Source organism: Mandrillus leucophaeus, unplaced genomic scaffold, assembly GCF_000951045.1.
Source record: "Mandrillus leucophaeus isolate KB7577 unplaced genomic scaffold, Mleu.le_1.0 Scaffold1117, whole genome shotgun sequence".
NCBI lineage: Eukaryota > Metazoa > Chordata > Mammalia > Primates > Cercopithecidae > Mandrillus > Mandrillus leucophaeus.
The window spans coordinates 472,473-493,160 of record NW_012099399.1 but is presented as its reverse complement, the minus strand read 5'-3'; the positions used below and the strand labels follow the sequence as shown (position 1 = coordinate 493,160).

Here is a 20,688-nt window from a genome sequence, read left to right as displayed (position 1 = left end):
AGGCGCCTGTAATCCCAGCTACTTGGGAGGCTGAGGCAGGAGAATTGCTTGAACCTGGGAGGCGGAGGTTGCAGTGAGCCAAGATCGTGCCATTATGCTCCAGCCTGGGCAAAAAGAGTGAAACTCTGTCTCAAAAAAAAAAAAAGGTGTTCACTCATTAAATAAAATCTAAATATTAAGAAAAATACATCTAATCCAAAAATGTCAACTAGTTTGAAAAAACTATTTTTAAAAGTTGGTGAATCTCATTTCAGAAAACTTTCCATTTATATTTACACACAGAAACCTAGTTTGCAGCTTAATCCAGATATTTTATGTATGTATATGCACGCATATGCTTTGTTGTATTTTGAATGTATACAGATGCTTTTACGCCTCACTTTTTGTCTCTATTTTTAACTGCAAAGATTCTAGCTTTATTTTAAATATTTTTAAAATATGGAACTATTTCAAAAATTGCCTAATACCTAGTGTATTTGTTACTTATTTCATAAGAAGGGAAAAACTTAATTTCTACTGGAAGTATTAATTAAAAACCTTCATACTATATGATCTTATACTCTTATATTCTTTCTTTGACATCTATTTAGTAACTTAACATTTATTTATGATTGGGTAATAATTTTCCTTTGGAATAGCCATTTTTGGTAAGTGGCCTCACTTAAAGTATCTTAATACCAGTTATTTAATAAAAATACATTTTTATAATACTATTTGTAACACACACACATAATATTTATATAGAAATACTTCTGAATGTTAGGAAAAGCTACACTGGGCTCCTGGCAGAATTTTTACGAGTTACACCAGGACTGGAATTCTTACCAGTGAGGTTTTCCTGTGTATATGGTATCTAATACATTAGAAATAAGAATGATTAGTAGGCAACAAATGACTACCTGCCTCATAAATATCTCAGTAAGAAGGACATGCCTTTCCTGAGAGGAAATGTTTCAAGTGTCAAAACTATTTAATTATTGCAGCTGGTGACACTAGGAATATAAGAGAAATTTTGATTTAACTATAAGCAAAGAGGCCAAAAAGTCGGTAGATGGTTGAACATGTTGGTCTGAAGATGGTCAGTTGGTCTGTCAGTCTAGTCTCTCTCTCGGTCTCTCTTTTTCTCCCTTTTCTCTTCCTGTCATCTATCTATCATCTATTTAGCTATCTATATCTATCATTATACCAAAGACTTGCTATATATTAGAATATGATACAAGAGAAATTCCCTTTGTAGATCTTTAAGAACTTATTGCATTTTTATGAATGGATCTTAATGAATATATTGTTTATTTCTGAAACAAACCAACATAGAGCTCTGCCTTCCCTCTGTAATTTGTTTTCTGTGAATTTTTCTTAAAAATTTTTTGGTACCTTTGCCTTTTCTCTGTGTTCTGAGCCCCTACAGCCCTCCCTCACCTTCCCCTATCCACTTTGATTTTCTTCCTCTCCTTTAGACATCTTCTTTACCCTTCAAGAGTCTTCTCTGTCTGCCCCTCTGTCTTACTTGTAATGCCTTTCCCCCCAGTGACTCCTAAATTGCTTCAGGTGAGTCAGCTCTGAGAACATTTGACCACAGATACATTTTCCTGGGCCCTAACAATTTAGTGACACGAGTTTCCTTAGATGGGTGAGGATACTCCCAGGAAGGAGAAGGCACTAATGCCATAAGTCTTGTGATAAAAACTTGATCCTTTCATAAAGTATTATGTTTCTATCTTATCTCTTAATAGAACCAAATCCTTCTTGTTTGAGAGTAGGAAAATGAACTTGAAGACCTATCAAAGAGTGGATATTTCATTGTGGGGGTTAGGGGCAGTATATTCACTATGGTATTTATTAATATTTTCATGTGTCATTACTATTAGATACTTGCATTTGAAACACTTCATGACTAAGGTCTTGATGAAGATTGGGTTTATTTATTGTTTCAGTGAAGATTACTTTAAATGTTTCTAGCTCAGAAACTGTTGCATAAATTCACATGAAGGAAGAACATTTCGAGGAGCTGACTGATGTCTTCAGATTGAATCATTTTGTAGAAATGACACTGGAATTTGAATCAGAAAACCAAGCTTAAGGCTTCATGAATTCTGTCCCATATTGTGAATCACTGTCTTCCTTCCCTTAGGAATTCTTTAGATATATAGAACCAGTAGTTTCAATAAAGAAAGAACCCACACACTGATTGGTCTTTCTATAGATTCATGATGTGATGGTAAACTTAAATGGGCCCTTGGGGCTCCTGAGGAATTGTACTCCTTTTTCTTAGTCTGTGAACATTTTCTTTATCCCAGACACTTTATCACTTATGTCTCATCCTCTTTCTTTGCTCATTGTTATGCATCCTCTTTCATAAGAAAGTGGTGGCAATTGGAGAGCCTCCTCATGATCCCATCACAACATCAACCCATGTACTCTGCCTTCCTGAATGTTCTTGCAGAATGACTATCTGGCCTCTCAAGGGCAGCTCCTCCACTGATGCTCAGGATCCCATCTACTCTTACCTGCTTAAAAGACATTGCTCCTGGTTGGGCGCAGTGGCTCACGCCTGTAATCCCAGCACTTTGGGAGGCTGGGGCAGGTGGATCACAAGGTCAGGAGTTCAAGATCAGCTGGGCCAAGATGGTGCAACCTCATCTCTACTAAAAATACAAAAATTAGCTGGGTGCAGTGGCAGGCGCCTGTCATCCCAGCTACTTGGGAGACTGAGGCAGGAGAATTGCATGAACCTGGGCGGCAGAGGTTGCAGTGAGCCGGGATCGCGCCACTGCACTCCAGCCTGGGCAACAGACTGAGACTCCATCTCAAAAACAAACAAACAAACAAACAAAAAAACATTGCTGCCACCTTTCTGTCATGCATCAGAAGTGGCTTCCTTTCTACCAGATCTTTTCCTTTAGCAGACAACCTTGCTGTTATTTCTTCCATCAAGAAGTAACAACAAGAACAACGAAAACCTTTCCTGTGATTAATCCTTTCTTTTCCCTTAAATTATTCTGATTTTTTTCTTTTTCTTCACAGCTAGACTAAAAAAAAGGTTTACACAGTGTGCCTCAGATTCTCTTCTCTTTCTTAAACCCACTCTAAAACCAGGTTTTTCTTCTTAACACTCCAACAAAACTGTTCTCAAAGTTGCTGGTGACCTTCATATTCTTAGGGACCAATGGATATTTTTCACTCCATCAGCATGTCACCACAATTTTTACAGAGATTCTTTACAAAACAGCTTTAGGATTTATTGAATTTTCAGTTTGCTTTTGGTAAATTTATTACAAAGGAGATTATGGTGAGGTGATCTTTCAAGTTTTAAAATCACATATCTCTTTTCATGAAGTGATGTAGCAGCAACAATGGGACTGACTATTCTGAACAAAAGGTAAATAGAGAAATGACTACTAAAACAATAGATCAATTAAAATAGTCAAATCATGCAAATAACTGAAAACTTTTTTTCTTTACAGTTTTACAATTTGTCATAAAACAGAAGTTGTCAAAAACACTCTAAATCCGGTATGGCAAGCATTCAAGATCTCAGTCAGAGCATTATGTAATGGAGACTATGACAGGTAAGAAGGATAGTTTATTCAAAAATCTTCAAGTAACTTTAAAAAAAATCTACAGTGATTTGGAGAAGTGGCATAAATTGGCTAATTAAAATTTGGTTAAACTTAACTTTCCAAAAATGAAAATATGTAAATGCAAAAATGCATTGAATATTAATTTTAAATTTTAATTTATTCAAAAGTTATTTCAGAATCTTCATTGCCTTCAGCCTTTGCCGTGGTACGATCCTTCTAGAGTGGAACAAGTAGAAAAACAAAAGTTGCAACACTATGCTTAGATATGTTATCAACCCTGAAATATTCTTGAAAATGTTATACTGAAATACTCATGATTACTGACTCACAAAAGTTCCATAGTTGTAGCACAAGAGATTTTAATGTTTCACAATTACCTGGGTAAGGTGGGCCTGAGGATTTTCCCACAATATACCTGAAGATTTCTTAGTATCCGAGTTTTTTTTCTTATGAAACTTTATTGTATGATTGTAATATAAAAACCCCATCCATCCCAAAGAAAAGCAAATAAAAAGTAAAAATCTCAATCTTTATTTTGTTACATGTGATAGAAAAATAGTTTTATTAACCCATGTCATAGAACTATTGATTACCAATATGTTACTAAGTTTAGTTTGAAATTTATCATGCCACTTGACTATCATTCTTTTCATTTAATAAGATCATATCTGTATTTAGCTGGACTCATTTTTTCCTAAGAAAGTTCTTAGAAAAGTTCTTAAGAAAGTTCATAATGTTCTTCCTGATTAGCAGCATCAGTCAGCATCACCTGGTGATCTCATGGAAATTCAAATTATCTGGCCCCAATCCAGACCTACAGAAACTCCAGGAGAGAGGTCCAGTAATCCATGTTTGGACAAGTGCTCCATATGATTCTGATCTATGCTGAGTTTGAGAAACACTGCTCCAAGACAGTGATTTTCAAGAGTGGAGAAGTGGGTGCACACCATCCCTTTGGGGGGCTCTATCAAACTGCACCTGCTTCCCCTGTAGACTCTTCTTACTCTCTTTAAGGAATCAATGAAGTTTTAGAAGCCTCTTTTAAGATACAAATTGGATTATAGTAATGAAATTAGCAAAATTAACTTCAAATTCATATGTAAAATCTATAAGCATACACTGTTTTATCTAAAAAAACAACTTATTTTTTAATTCTCATCCATACATTATTTTGATCTTACTAAATTTATGTTTTTCTCATGTACAGAACAATCAAAGTAGAGGTGTATGACTGGGATCGAGATGGGAGGTAAGACTTTTATTATCTTCTTACTCTTGAACTAGGTGTGCTTTAAGAGGCACATACATTGAAATGGCCACATTTTTAAATTGTAACTTTTAGATTGCATATTTGTTTTGTTTTTCCAAATGTTACTGATGCATTTACATGAAATGTTAAGAATGAGCATATTTTCCTCCAACCTCAAGATGAAAATAGAGAGTTTTCTTATTTCCAGTAACTTAGTAAAGATTTTCAACTTAAATCTGATGATCATAGATGTCTAGTTTTATAGCTGTAATGAGTATCAAATTTATGCATCTCACAGTTTCTCTGAACATTTCTATAACATTGATATCCCATACTGTTCAAGGGAACGGAAGTAAGCATTGCATTCACCACCCAACTCTGCCTATATATATATATATCATACAACAAAACTCAAGAATTGTGTCTGGTCATTGCCAGACCAAATAGTTGTTCAGAGCTCTGCAATCACTGTAGTCCTCTGCATATCAAAGTAGATATTAAAGACTAAAAGAGAAGAAACACACTACTTTTTCTTTTTTAAGCATATTTTGTTTCTACTGTCATCTACGTAGGATGATGATGAGATGTTTGTAAAATGATCTTAAGCCAAGGGACCCAGAAATGCTCAAATCCTATTTTGCCCTAGACTACTGCCTGAAAGGGCTGAATATGCAGATGTCAAGGAAGAATGATAAATAGGAAAGCAAAGGGTACTTTTAATTTTTCAGTTGATGCGTGTCCTAAACTCAAATCCATAGCTCACTGATAAATGGAGCTGAAACTTGAGGTTAAAGCTAAACAATGCTTTTCTCTCTGCATCATGTACAAGCCAGAAACCAACCCCAAAGGGATGAAAGTGCCTGGATACCTGAACACTCCTGTGAATACAGGAACAAGTTCAAGAAGGCTGGCCTGTGCTGAGAGGGCACCCCCTTCTCATCCCTTCTGCTGCATAGGCAGAAAGTTGCTCAGTTGGAGAGCCACATGCCATCATGTGTATGACACTTGCCCATACTGACAAACACGGTGCAATAAGTGTCCTAGAATTTGATGCAACTAGTATTTTCTTTTCTTTCAAGAAGTGATAAGAGAAGATGGGGAGAGAAGTGGAGATTATTATTCCACACTTTAGCTGCTACCAAATAAGTATATAAGACGCAAATATTTTAGTCTTTAAGTTGTATCCCAAGCATTATTATGAAAATGAGTTATAACACGGATTTGAAGTTTGCTGTTAGAGATAACGTCATAATAATACATGCTATGCTACTGATCTTTACATTTCTGCCAGGTATTCATTTGGTTAGTGTATTATTTAGTTCTATGTGCATTCTGGAGAAACCTTATCAGAAAACCTTCTATTTTTCCATAGGGAGTTATGCTCCATTGCGTTATTAAACTTGATTCACTGAGAAAATGAGTTTTGCTGCTCAGAATAATAGAAAAGGAAGTAATGCCAGTCTGAGTAAAGGACTTTATGCCCTGTATTATATACCCTATTTTCTATTTTAATTGTGAATAGGCAAAAGTGGTGGCTTTTCCCTAGTAATTTTTAGCCAGGTTCCCATTCAGAAACAAAAAGTGCAGCTCGCTGCCAGAGCTCCTTTAATATTACATAAACACAATCCTTGAGGCTGAAGCACATCTGACTGATTTTCAGTTTGAAAATATAAAACCTGTTTTTGGAGTTATTTCTAAACAGAACTTGTCTCTAATCCTAATGTAACAGAAATGTACGTGATATTACATTAGAATTAGAGATGAGTATTTTTGGGCACATGAGAAATGGCTTAAAACTTTGGGAAATGGTTTTAATTTAACCACTAATAAATAAGGGGTATAAATTTAGGTTTCATCTGCATCCATAGACGTTCAATCCTAAATTTGCTGAAATTATAGATATTGTAATGTCTTCCTTCAAATGGTGAGTTTCTGTGACTCTCCTGTTGTCTCCAATCTATTTCTGAGCCATAAGAATTTTGAATAGCTTTGAAGATCAGAATTACCTTGGAATTTAATTATCTTTTTTCCTGACTTGAGCACTTTGAGCATTCCTATTCAGGATATGATTTATTGAAAGTTTCTAACATGCCAGGTATTCTCTAAGCATTTTTAATGTTATTCTTTATTTAATTTTCACAATAAATTATAGGTACTACATTAATTACCTTTTACAGATAAAGAAACTCAGGCAAAGAAGTAACTTGCCTAAAGTCACAAAACTAATCAATGGTGGAACCAGGGCTTGAACCCTGGCAGTCCACTTCCAACAGTATATTCATAACTATTGCACTGTCTTTTTTATAGCATTGTAATCGTAATTCTTGGCATTAAGTGAAAGGCTGCAACCTGGACATTGGACTTACTCTGTGCTACTTTAATGTAATAGTTGTGAAGACTATAAGGAGAATTTAAGAAACAATCTAACATAATTTTTTTTATTATCTGAAATTGTATATTGTCTGGAAAAGTGGATAAAGCTTTTCTTGGTAACAGTTTTTATGTAACCTGAAGTTAGGTAGAAAGAAATGAGTATTACAGACTCTGAAAGTATCCTAATAGACATTGAAAGAACCAGTAAAATGTAAAAAAGAGGTGGCTTAGATTAAGCGAATGAGAGCTATAATAAGAGCAAGAAGAGAGAGAGAGAGGGAAAGCAAGAGTTTGTTCGCAGAGGATTTGGGCCATTAGATAGGAAAAATATTTTTCAACAAGAAATAGTAATTTACTTTTGAGACATCAGATTTAAAAGCAAAGAAACTATTTAGATATTGAGATTTGATCAGCGTATTTTGTCATTGGGTCATCAACTGCCTGGGGGGGAAGATGGGTGGTGCTGGAGGGTATATTGATGTATTTTTAAATACTCATTTTACTATATCATCATTAACAACATATTCAAAAGAAGTCTAAGAAGTTAAAGACTGAAAATAAAGGGATGAGATTGGGAGGGGAAAACATCGTTAGGTGAAATTTAAACATTCCTTGTAAATGAATTATATGATTAGTAGAATAATTAGGGGAATAGATTGTAATTTTGTAAGTGTAAGTTTAATACCTTTTTAATGTTTAAGTGCTCTTTTATTAATCCAAAAATAGATCTATATTTTAATGTAGAAAATTTAGTGTATAATTCTACATAATACATTTTCACCAAGAAACCTTTTTCAGTGTTAGCAAAATGATCAGTTTGTGGATGCCATATAAAAAGAAAAATTAAAATAATTCTTGATAATTCTTTTAATTCAATAACATGTCTTATGTATGAAATTTGAAAGGTGCATTAGTCTCCAAAAAATATAATACATAAAAGTTTTTTAAAATCCAGACATTAATTTTATAATTTAATAATAATGATCACTGTGTGGATTATTATACAAATTGATATGAAGCTTATGATTATGTGTGGTCTAATAACATGGTTATTACACTTTTTACATTTTTTTTAATCTGACAAATTTGCCCAATGTAGATTTTTTTAAAAAAATCGAAGTGACTATGATAGGACTCATTATATTTCACAACATAATGATCAACAGAGACTGTTTCCTATTACTTATTTTTGTATTCCTGTCGTCATTAGTATTTGTCCTAAATCCTGTACATGTGTCATTTTTTACCCTATTTGTTGATCCAGAACTTTTAATTCTTCTTCTTAAAAAATGTTATTTGCTCAGTGGATGTTTTTTGACAGCTTGGACTAACATTGTCCAATGGAAATATAATGCAAGTCACATATATAATTTTAAATTTTCTAGTGATAACATTGCAAAGTAAAAATAAACCAGATTAATGTAGTAATATATTTTATTTAATCCTGTGTTTCCAGAGTATTATCATTTTAATATAGAATCAATATAAAATTACTAAGAAGGAGTTTTACTTTTTTTTTTTTTTTTTTTTTGAGACGGAGTCTCGCTCTGCCGCCCAGGCTGGAGTGCGGTGGCCGGATCTCAGCTCACTGCAAGCTCCGCCTCCTGGGTTCACGCCATTCTCCTGCCTCAGCCTCCCGAGTAGCTGGGACTACAGGCGCCCGCCACCTCGCCCGGCTGGTTTTTTGTATTTTTTAGTAGAGACGGGGTTTCACCGTGTTCGCCAGGATGGTCTTGATCTCCTGACCTCGTGATCCACCCGTCTCGGCCTCCCAAAGTGCTGGGATTACAGGCTTGAGCCACCGCGCCCGGCCGGATTTTTACTTTTTAAAAATACGAAGTCTTTGAAATGTGGTATATGTTTTGTGTTTGCAGCACATCTCAATTCAGGCTACCTACGTTTGAAGTTATAGCAGCATGTGGCTGGGGGCTGCCATATTAGATGGTACTACATAGACTTTAATGAAGTCCATGTAATATACATCATAAGTAACTTTATATCAGATGAAATATTTGTCTGAATTTAATAGAAGTCTAGAATCTACTCCTTATAAAATGGGGAAAAGCTGGTCAGATATCTGTATTATTTTGTGTATAAATTTGCTCATAGAACACCAATAAGGCAATGTGCTCTTTCAATCTAGAGAGAATATGTCAGTCAAATATTAAAGTGGCAGCCAGAGCAACAAAACAAGACCCTGTCTCTATGAAAAAAATACAAATATTAGCTGGGCATGGTGGCATGTGCCTGTAGTCCTCGCTACTCACGAGACTGAGGCAGGAAGATGGCTTGAGCCCATGAGGTTGAGGCTTCAGTCAACTATGATCATGCTACTGCCCTCTAGCCTGAGTGACAGAGTGAGACCCCTGTCTTAAAAAAAATTAAAAAACAGTGGAAAATGCTTTACTTGCTTATAATGACATTTTATTTTACTAGCTAGAGTATTTCAGACAGTTGTGGTGGTAATGATATTCACAGATTGGGCACTTCGGGGACTGGTGTCCTCTTGCGTCAGAACTCTGATAGCATTTTTTACTAAATTCATCAACTGAAATTAATTCTGTAAGAAACACCTCACAAATCTATGAAGCATACAGAAATGTGGTAGTGCTCTGTTGAGCATGTAACCAGTTGACATTAAATTAGGTATCTCGAGCTAAACTAGAGTAGAAGAAATACAGTTATCTGTTCCTTTTATTGAAACACATTGACAAGGGTCTGAGAGTTAGAGGCATTGCTTGACCTTGGTATTAATAATCAGTTGAAATGTATTCAATTTTCAACAAGTTAAACCACAATACTAAAATCATTTCTATACTTCTCACTATCTTTTTTTTTTGGAGATGGGTGGATCACTATTTCTTTAAAAGATGTGAAGGAAGAATATTTAAAGCTTACTTTAACAATTGAAAAGCTAAAGTGCTGAGAGCCTTGTCTTGGTTGCAAAGCAATCAGTAGCGGTATCCTTGAAAAGCTTCAATTGCTTGAAGTTTCCGCAGCTGAATTTGTAGCTTAACTTAAAATTCAGGGAGCATTAGTGGAACAGTGCTGCCTTAATACCATGTGGTTGTGATGTGGGACTGATTGTAAATGGGCCACCAAGTAGATTGCTGCCTACCAGAAAAATGACATTTTGATGAAAAGGCTGTTAGTGAACTGTCCATCAGAAAATCCCCGCTTGTGAACAGGGAGGTAAAAGTTTCATTTTTACCACTCTGTATTTTGTCAAATGCAGTCATTTCAATAATGATATTTATTATAATTAAATGCAAACTTCATTTGTCTCCAAAATGCCATACAAATGCTGTCATTTTCTGTTGTTACCTTAGAAGATATTTGATCAATGCATTTAATGTTTTCATTCTGGGATTATACATCATCATGACCAAGTGATTCCTTGCCTAGTGCTTAAGAATGTATTTGTGAGTTGTCTAAAACATTAGAACTCATTTAGAAGAAGCATTTGTAAACCTTTTATATTTTTCTTATTTTGTTTCCTCACTTACTCTATGGAATCTTCCCTTAACCGTAACCTACAATTTGCTTGCGGTTAACCCTGAATATCCTAAACCTGTATTTAATAGGCAAGTTTCAGCCTTTTTTTCTTGTTCCCTTACGTATCACTTCTTTGAGACTTAAAATGTTGATAAATGGAATTTCATAATCAATGTATGATTCACTGACATATCTAGTCTTCCACCTGCTAAAAATACAGGTAATGATTTCTCTCAACTGTAGCTTGTGAATTTTTTGTCGCCTTTCACTTCAGTCTATAATTCTTGCTCTCAAGAAAGACTGATTTAATTTTATATGTATCTAGTATACCTGAAGTGGTAATCAGTTTTTAACTTCTGTACATCTTCATGTATTTATGACTCAATAGAAATTATGTTAATTCGTTTATGAAGAAATTGTTACTGAGCACTCATTATGTGTTCAACAGTTTGCCAGGTAACATGACTTAACTAAAAACTTCAATCTTTATACAACAAGATTTTAATTTTATTTAATGTGTTTTATATATCTATCTATATCTATATCTATTTCTATATCTATATCTATATCTATCTCCACCTGCCTACCTTGAATGGTTTGGGATTCTTTCAGATAATGTTTCAGAGGAAAGGCTTTTTCTCATTTTCAATAACATTTTTAAAATTATATTCAACACCAGCCCTTAACTGGAAGATCTTTGCAGGATTTCGGAAAGTGGTATTTCAACCAGTTTCACTATGCAGTTTTGGTGTTTGTCCTGTGCTCTTCTATCCCACATATTTGCCTGGCCTCACCATTTGGAAAGCCCTTCTGTGTTCATTTTGCCTGTTGATATTCTGTTCAGGTTCGATTTCAGTGCTGTCATTTGTATGAAAGTTTTCCTTATATATTGAAAGTCCCTCTCTCCTGTGTGTTTACTTTGCCACTTTGGAATGTTTATCAGCATATCTATCACATTATGACTTGTATTGAAGTTATTTGTTTCTGCTTTGTCCTTCATATCACAGTAATCCTCTCTTATCTCTGGGGGAATATGTTCCAGGCCCCCCAGTGGATGCCTGAAACCGTGAATAGTATGGAACTCTTTATATAGCTGTCTTTTTCCTATACGTACATACTGACGTTAAAGATTAATTTTTACCTTGGTAAGAGGTGAACAATAATACAAAGATAGAGCAATTATAATATACTGTAATACAAGTTATGTGAATGTAGTCTCTGTCAAAATATCTTATTGTACTGTACTCACCTAACTTACAGGTCGTAGTTGACAGCAGGTACCTGAAACCACAAAAAGTAAAACCGTGGTTAAGGGGGCAGGGGTAGGGGAGACTTCTGTAATTATAAACTACCTGAAATCAAGGACTGTGTTTTGTCATATTATTCCTCACAATGTAGATTATAGTGCCTTTAATGTAGTAGTTTCTTGCTGTGTTACTTCAGTAATACAGAAGAGAGGACTTAAAATAGAGCTCTGATATCTTTCTTTTTCTTTTCTTTTTTTTTTTTTTTTTTGGAGATGGAGTCTCACTCTGCAACCTCTACTTCCCGGGTTCAGGTCTCAGCCTCCTGAGTTGCTGGGATTACAGGTGTCTACCACCACGCCTGGATAATTTTTGTATTTTTATTAAAGACAGGGTTTCACCATGTTGACCAGGCTTGTCTCAAACTCCTGAGCTCAATGATCCACCCGTCTCGTCCTCCCAAAGTGCCAAGATTGCAGGCATGAGCCACTGTGCCCTGCCAGCTCTGATATTTTTCTGTATCAACACTCAGTCCTCCATCAATACTTATATCCCCTTTATTTTTAAATCATGAAATTACCTTAAATAATATTAGAGGTTTTATTTCTCTGGTGAAACTAAAGATAGTGAGTAATTAATTTAGATGTCATTTACTTAGTCTTGTTTTCACAGTTTGCATGTATCTTAGATGTTATGTTCAGGAATCTATCATCTTTCTTGTCATTCAGATTGCTTACTTTTTCTGCTTTATTCCTATCTAAATACCGATAACTTTCACCAACAGGAGAATTATCAAGTTCAAATCATCAAATACATTTATATTTTAAATTTTTATTTTTAATCACCTTACTATTTAAATTCATCTCCATTAGAATGTCATCAGTCAAATTTGGAATATAAATTAAATTCTAATTCTGGTATAAGGTGATATTAGAATCTTATGGCTAGAAGAGGCCTTTAGAGTTAACTCTTTGTTTACCAAGAAGAGATTGAGCATATTTATTGATAATTGATCCTGAATGAGTTATTAATTTCACCACTAAATCTGCCTTTTCTCTCTGAAGTTGTATTCTGTTGTGAGGTTACCAGAGGTGATATTGAAAATATTTTTCTGCCATCAAAATAGATGGGAGCTATACAATGGGAATAGGGTCCTGGAAGGTCTTTTCTTTGCTTGAGCCAGCTTTTTAATTGCTGGATTATGGGGTGGCCCAGGGAGTCCAGGGGTAGGTTTTGGGAAGCTGAGGTAGTAGCCAGGCACACAGAAAATGGTGAGCAGTGACTAGTTATCAATGGGAGGGTTGATAGGTATCTTTGTATTTTTATATTTACTTTGGCTTTACTGATTTACATCCCTTGAATATAAGGCCTATGCATTACTATAACCCCAACATTGCAGACTGGAAAGAACATAGTCATATTAACCCTGCCCTTGCTCTCATCCACTAAATCCAATCAATTGCCAACTCTCACATCTGTTGGAAATAAATAATTAAATGTTGCCTCCATTGTCACTAGAATGAATGAATTTCCTGAAGTTAATTATGTAATTATTTATGCTTTTATGACATGAAAAGGTGGAATAAACACAGATGTTTATGAAAAGAGTATAAATATTTGTTACCAGGCTAAATTTATTTTGCAACAGTATCACAATTTATACAACAAAATACTGAAGATGAATTTTTAAAAAGTAAACAGATACTGAAAGAAAAGAATAATAAAGAGAGCAGCATAGCAGTAGAAAAAAGTTTTTACAATGCAGCCTGGTGAAAAAGAAAATAAATCAGAACTAACGATAGCTTGAATAATAGAAATGGTACAAAGTGATAAAAGGGACTATTGTGAATTAGACAAAATACTCTAGGAAGCTCTGGAATGAGGGCAAGTGGGTGGACCTGAGGTTTTATAAATGTCTGTCAAAAAGTCTGAGTTATAAATCCAACTTTCCAAAATAAATAATTTTTTATCTCCAGTGCCACTATTGCTGAATTAGGATTAACTCTATCACTGAAAATGAACTCAATTTATCTGAAAGTCCTAGTTTTTAATTTGGCTTGTAGGCATAATGTAGTATCAAAATTCCTAGCTTTCTAACTCAACATCCCACAGCAACTCAAACTGAGAATTGCTATATGAAGTCCACAGATTTAAATATATAAAACTTTATAGGTAAAAATATCGTATAACAAAAAGTTAAAGGATGATTAGAAAATAAATTGCAACATATATAGTAAAATAAGATTTCTTTAATTTGTAAAGAGCTCTAGTACAATAAGAAGATGCCCATACCTAATTACAAAGAGGCAAAGACTTTGACAATTTTTTTTAAAAAGGTGAATAAATATTTTAAAAATGAAATGTACTAGTGTATTAGTCCATTTTCATGCTGCTGATAAAGACATACCTGAGAATTTACTCTAGTGGTCTGTTTTCATGCTGCTGATAAAGACATACCCAAGACTGGGCAATTTACAAAAGAAAGAGGCCTAACTGGACATATAGTTGCAAGTGGCTGGGGAAGCCTCACAATCAACGCAGAAGGCAAGGAGGAACAAGTCACATCATACATGGATGATAGCAGGCAAAGCGATAACTTGTGCAGAGAGACTCCCATTTTTCAAAACCATCAGATCTCATAAGACTTATTTACTATCAGGAGAACAGCATGGGAAAGACCTGCCCACGAGGTCCCTCCCACAACACGTGGGAATTCAAGATGAGATTTGGGTGGGGACACAGCCAAACCATATCATCCTGCCCCTGGCCCCTCCCAAATCTCATATCCTCACATTTCAAAACCAATCTTGCCCTCCCAATGGTCCCCCAAAGTCTTCACTCATTTCAGCATTAACTCAAAAGTCCACAGTCCAAAGGCTCATCTGAGACAAGGCAAGTCCTTTCTGCCAATGAGCCTATAAAATCAAAAGCAAGTTAGTTACTTCCTAGATACAGTTGGGGTATAAGCATTGGATGAATGCAGCTATTCCAAAAGGGAGACATTGACTAAAACAAAGGGGCTACAGGCCCCATGCAAGTCCAAAATCCAGCAAGGGAGTCAAATCTTAAAACTCCAAAATGATCTTCTTTGACTCTATGTCTCACAGCCAGGTCATGCTAATGTAAGAGGTGGGATCCCAGGTCTTGGGCAGCTCCACCCCTGTGGCTTTGCAGGGTACAGCCCCCTTCCTGGCTGCTTTCACGGGCTGGTATTGAGGGTCTGTGGCTTTTCCAGGTGCAAGATGCAAGCTCTTAGCAGATCTATCATTCTGGGATCTGGAGGACCATGGCCCTCTTCTTACAGCTCCACTAGGTGGTGCTCCCCAGTAGGGACTCTATATGGGGGCTCCGACCTCACATTTTCCCTCCGCACTGTCCTAGCAGAGGTTCTCCATGAGGGCCCCACCCCTGCAGCAAACTTCTTCCTGGGCATCCAGGGGTTTCCATACATCTTTTCAAATCTAAGCAGAGGTTCCCAAACCTCAATTCTTGACTTCTGTGCACCTGCAGGCTCAACACCATGTGGAAGCTGCCAAGGCTTCGGGCTTCCACTCTCTGAAGCAATAAGTCAAGTTGCACTTGACCCCTTTTAGTCCAAGCTGAAGTGGCTGGGATGCAGAGCACCAAGTCTCTAGACTGCACAGAGCATCACAGGGACCCTGGGCCCAACCCAGGAAACCATTTTCTCCTAGGCCTCTGGGCCTGTGATGGGAGTGGCTGACATGAAGACCTCTGATATGCCCTGGAAACATTTTCCCCATTGTCTTGAGGATTAACATTTGGCTCCTCCTTCCTTATGCAAATTTCTGCAGCCTGCTTTAATTTCTCCTTAGAAAATAAGATTTTCATTTCTATTACATTGTCAGGCTGCAAATTTCATGAACTTTTATGCTCTGCTTCCCTTATAAAACTGAATGCCTTTAATGGCACCCACATCACCTCTTGAATGCTTTGCTGCTTAGAAATTTCCTCTCCCAGATACCCTAAATCACCTCTCAAGTTCAAAGTTCCGCAAATTGTTAGGGCAGGGACAAAATGCTGCCAGTCTCTTTGCTAAAACGTAACAAGAGTCACCTTTATTCCAGTTCCCAATAAGTTCGCAATCCTTAGCGTGGACCTTACTGTCCATATCGCTATCAGGTTTTGGTGAAAGCCATTCAACAAGACTCTACGAAGTTCCAAACTTTCCCACATTTTCCTGTCTTCTTCTGAGCCCTCCAAGCTGTTCCAGCCTCTGCCTGTCACCCAGTTCCAAAGTCGCTTCTGTATTTTTGGGTATCTTTTCAGCAACACTTCACTACTGGAACCAACTTACTGTATTAGCCTGTTTTCAGGCTGCTGATACAGACATACCTGAAACTGGGCAATTTACAAAAGAAAGAGGTGTAATTGAGCTTACAATTCCACATGGCTGGGGAAGACTCACAATCATGGCAGAAGGCAAGGAGGAGCAAGTCAAGTCTCACATGGATGGCAGCAGGCAAAGAGGTAACTTGTGCAGGGAGACTCCCATTTTTCAAAACCATCAGATCTTGTGACACTTATTCACTATCACAAGAACAACATGAGAAAGACCCACTCCCATGATTTAATTACCTCCCACAGGGTTCCTCCCAGAACATGTGGGAATTATAGGAGCTACAAGATGAGATTTGGGTGGGGACACAGAGCTCAAACCATGTCAACTAGTAATCAACAACAAGAAAAAAAGAATTTAAAACATATAACTTAATATATAACAAATAATATTTAAACTAATGTAAACTATTTAAGCTAAATAACTTTTTAAATGAAATGGGCAAATATTTTAATATATATTACCCAGTGCTGTTTAGGGTGAACTGAGATAGGTGTTTTTATATTTTTAAGGTATTATAAATGGGTACAAATTTTCTAAAACTTATTTAGTTACATGTATTAATATCCTTAAAAATACTGTTATGACTTTTATCTAGTAATATTATTTCCAAGAATGTATTCTAAGGTAATATCAGAAACCTGAAAAAGGCTTGTGGTAAAAATGTTCAACTCAGTTATTTATGATAGAACAACACTGATGTCCAAATTAAATTGTGGTACTTCTATCAAAAAGAAGATTATGTATCTATTAATAGTATTGCGTCTGGGTGCAGTCGCTCATGCCTGTAATCCCAGCACTTTGGGAGGCCACGGCAGGCAGATCACTTGAGGTCAGAAATCGGAGACCAGCCCGACCAACATGGCAAAACCCCATCTCTACTAAAAATACAAAAATTAGCTGGGCGTGGTGGCTCATGCCTGTAATCCCAGCTACTCAGGAGGCTGAGGCAGGAGAATCGCTTAAGCCCAGGAAGTGGAGGTTTAAGTGAGTGGAGATCACGCCATTGCACTCCAGCCTGGGCGACAGAGTGAGACTGTCTCAAAAAATAAATAAATAAACAAATAAATAAATAATTACAACAGTATTACTTTCTAGGAATGCTTACTTACTTGGGAGAATGCTTTTTTTTAATAAAATGAAAAGTGAAAATTACAGAGTACTTTATACTAGTACTGTCTAATAGAAATGTAAATTACATCTATTCTAGTAGCCATATTAAAAATGTAAATAGAACCAGTTAAAATTAATTTTAATAATATATCTTAAATTGATATCAGAAGTATTAAACATTATTAATATCTAAATTATTGAGATATTTTTCCTTTTTATCTTTGAAATACAGTGTATGTTGTACATACTTACAGGAACACTCAATTCATACTAGCCACATTTCAAGGACTCAGTGAGTGCAAGTGGCTAATGTCTACTAGATTGAACAGTGCAGCTTTATACAGTGTATCTGGAATATTTTCTTAAAATATATACATGGAAAAGATACATTGACCATCAGAAAGATTATCCCTGGATGGTGGGATGAAATACACTTTTTACCCCTTTTTTTATGCAGTTCTGTATCCTCAACATTTTTTCCCAGGAGCTTTAAAAATATATTCAGAAAAGAAGGTTTTAACCAACTGTTTAGAAATGTCCACATTATAAATAAGCCAACTTGTCATACCAATTCTCCATTCCTATAGGTGGCTAAATAACTTAAATTCATAATCCACTTCATACTCCTTTACTTGTGGTATTGAGACACAGATAAGTACGTAAGCAAGCAGAGACTTCACCTCGGTGTGAGAGAGACACAAAATGGAGAATAAGCAGTGACACTACAAAGGATTCTATGTAGAAAATCTTTGGCAATAGCTATGAATATTGGTGATAGTAGTTTGATTAAACTGTTGGTAGAGCATATAGTGTTTTATTACTGAATCAGGATCTGCTTTTCTTTAAAAATAAATTCAGAAAATCTGGTTGCTTCTGAAAAGTGTGGGAAGATCAGATGAGAGTAATTCTATATGCCAATAATAGAGGCTTGGATTTTAGTGTGCCTGATCTGAGGTGGCCTGCAGATCACTCATTTGTCCCACGTTTCTTATTTCTCTTCATAAAAACCACATCTTACATTTTTTTCTCATTCATTCGATTAAGATATATTACATTTCAATCTTACTAGTTCAGGAGACCAAAACCATCTAAGTCATATGCAAATTCAGTCACTTTTTTGATTCTAGTTCCTGTTTTAAAGTTGAGCAGTAACAAAGAGGAAACTTTTAATTGTACCTTATTCTCTGTAAAAATTAAGATAATACCTGCTTTACAGCTGATGATTTTGATTCAAATTCCTGTTAGCATCTCCAAGGTGTGTTAGTTTTTGTCCTTAAACCGAAAATATTTCTGTTCCTGTTACATTCGAGACATTTATGAATGATTTCTTATAAAGATGCTTTTAGCAAAGAACAGTCTTCTAATGAAAGAAAGCAGAGTTCTCAATATCATGTTGAGAAACTGACCCTTGTGTCAAAATGATATTTAGTCGTTCAACTCTGAAGCATCTCAGCATTGTTTGTTATTGTCAATTTTGTTATCATCTTATGTTGTCTAGCTATCTTACAATTTGTAGCTTAAGAAAAAATTAGTATGGAAAAATAGTTTGTTTATATTGTAACATGCATGAGAAATATACTAAGGTTTCCAAAGAAAAAACGTGAAAGCCTGACTTCTTTCCCCCATTCATGGTAATCCTTTTGACCACCAAGTTACTGCATAAAATACTTCATTGATTAGCATGTTTGTGACTTTAGGTAATCTTACCACCTACATCTTAAAATATTTTTGATCTGTGTTCAAAAGGTTTTTTTTTTTTTGTATTAAAGAATATTTTGAATATCTCTGTGATGACATTGTCATCTCCATCCTATGACACAGAATATCTTGACCTCTTTCTGTAATCAAGAACAAAATATATTGAAATTGTCCTACTGGTTGCCAGAAATACATATTGGCATATGGGCCACTTAATACATATTGGGCCACTTAAAGCAGTGGTTTTTACTGGAGGTATGCATAAGAATCACCTGGAGAGCTTTTATTGAAATAAATTCAAACTCCTGGGTAGCATGGTGAGACCTTGTCTCTACAAATAATTTTTTTTAATTAGCCCAGCCTGGTGGTGCACCCCTGTGGTCCTAGCTACTTGATAGCCTGAGGTGGGAGGATCACTTGAGCCCATTAGGTCCAGGCTGCAATGAACTGTGATCACACCATTGCACTCCAGCCTGGGAGACAGAGGGAGACTCTGTCTCTTAACAAACTTAGTAACCTCACTTGGTGAAACTGTTATGTTTTAACAAATGTTTTCTGAACATCTATTAAGTATGGGTCACTATACTAGTTACTGCAGGGGAATTTAAAGATGATTGCTATCCAGCCCATGGACTGAAGAAGGGTATGTTCCTGTAGAGTGTGCAATAAAATTCCAGGAACAAAATACCAGGTGGAGCATGGATGTTTCCTGAGAGAGGTGTAATGTGATGCTGGATTTCAGGAAAGGATAAGTTCACATCTGTGTTGAAGTATCCCAGATGTGTTCATGATAAAGTATGATGTGTGATTTATCTGAAAGGAGTGTAGGACTCAAAAAAGGGCAGATATTGTGGATGAAAAGTTCTGCTTTGGCAGTGTGGTTCTGAGTAGGTTATAACGTGTTAGAGGGAATTCAGGAGAAATGCAGACATAGAAAAGTAGGTTAAGATCATATGGTAGAAGGCCTGTAATGACACACTGGGGATTATGTATTGAATCCCATTGAAATTTTGGAATCTTTGAGAAACTTTTTGACTCTGAATCAGGCACATTTTGGCATGGCCAAAGGTGTGGGAAAATATCTGTAGAATGAATTGGAATCAGACAGATACAGAAGTGCAAGGACTAGTTGGAAGGTTATGGAGGTCATTAGGAGAGTAATGAAAACCTATATTAGGTTGGTAGCAAAGGTAAGAGAAAGAATAACAAAACCATTGTTATGAATGCCATCTAAAGTACACTTTGAATATGCATAGAGCTCTTCTGTCTACAAAGTACTTTTTTTACATACTTTTCCATATGATCCTTGCAAAAATCCTGATAGGCATACGTAACTTATGGTCGTTCTGCTTTTGTTGATAAATGAATTGAAGTTCAGTTTCTTGCCCAAGTTTACCTATATGACGGCTTCAAAATGTGGAGCCTTCAGATTTCACATTTATGAGTTTTCATTTTTCAACATCACGTGAAGCTTGGGTAGTAGGGACAGTGTTAAAGGGATAACATCTATGGGTTTGTAACAGCAACATTATTTTAATTGAAGTCTGATGTAAAACACAATTCTCAAAGTCTAAATGT

The 20,688-nt window shown here is 35.8% G+C and overlaps 1 protein-coding gene across 2 annotated transcripts in view; it reads left to right on the top strand.

The window, feature by feature from the left end:
* CPNE8 (copine VIII) overlaps positions 1 to 20,688 on the top strand; it is a 247,008-nt gene that overhangs the window by 124,910 nt on the left and 101,410 nt on the right. For both annotated transcript variants that reach the window (XM_011994105.1, XM_011994097.1), the window contains 2 exons: positions 3,465 to 3,569; positions 4,789 to 4,830. In XM_011994105.1, the coding sequence (XP_011849495.1) occupies positions 3,465 to 3,569; positions 4,789 to 4,830 (147 nt within the window). The remainder of the gene's footprint in view (positions 1 to 3,464; positions 3,570 to 4,788; positions 4,831 to 20,688) is intronic.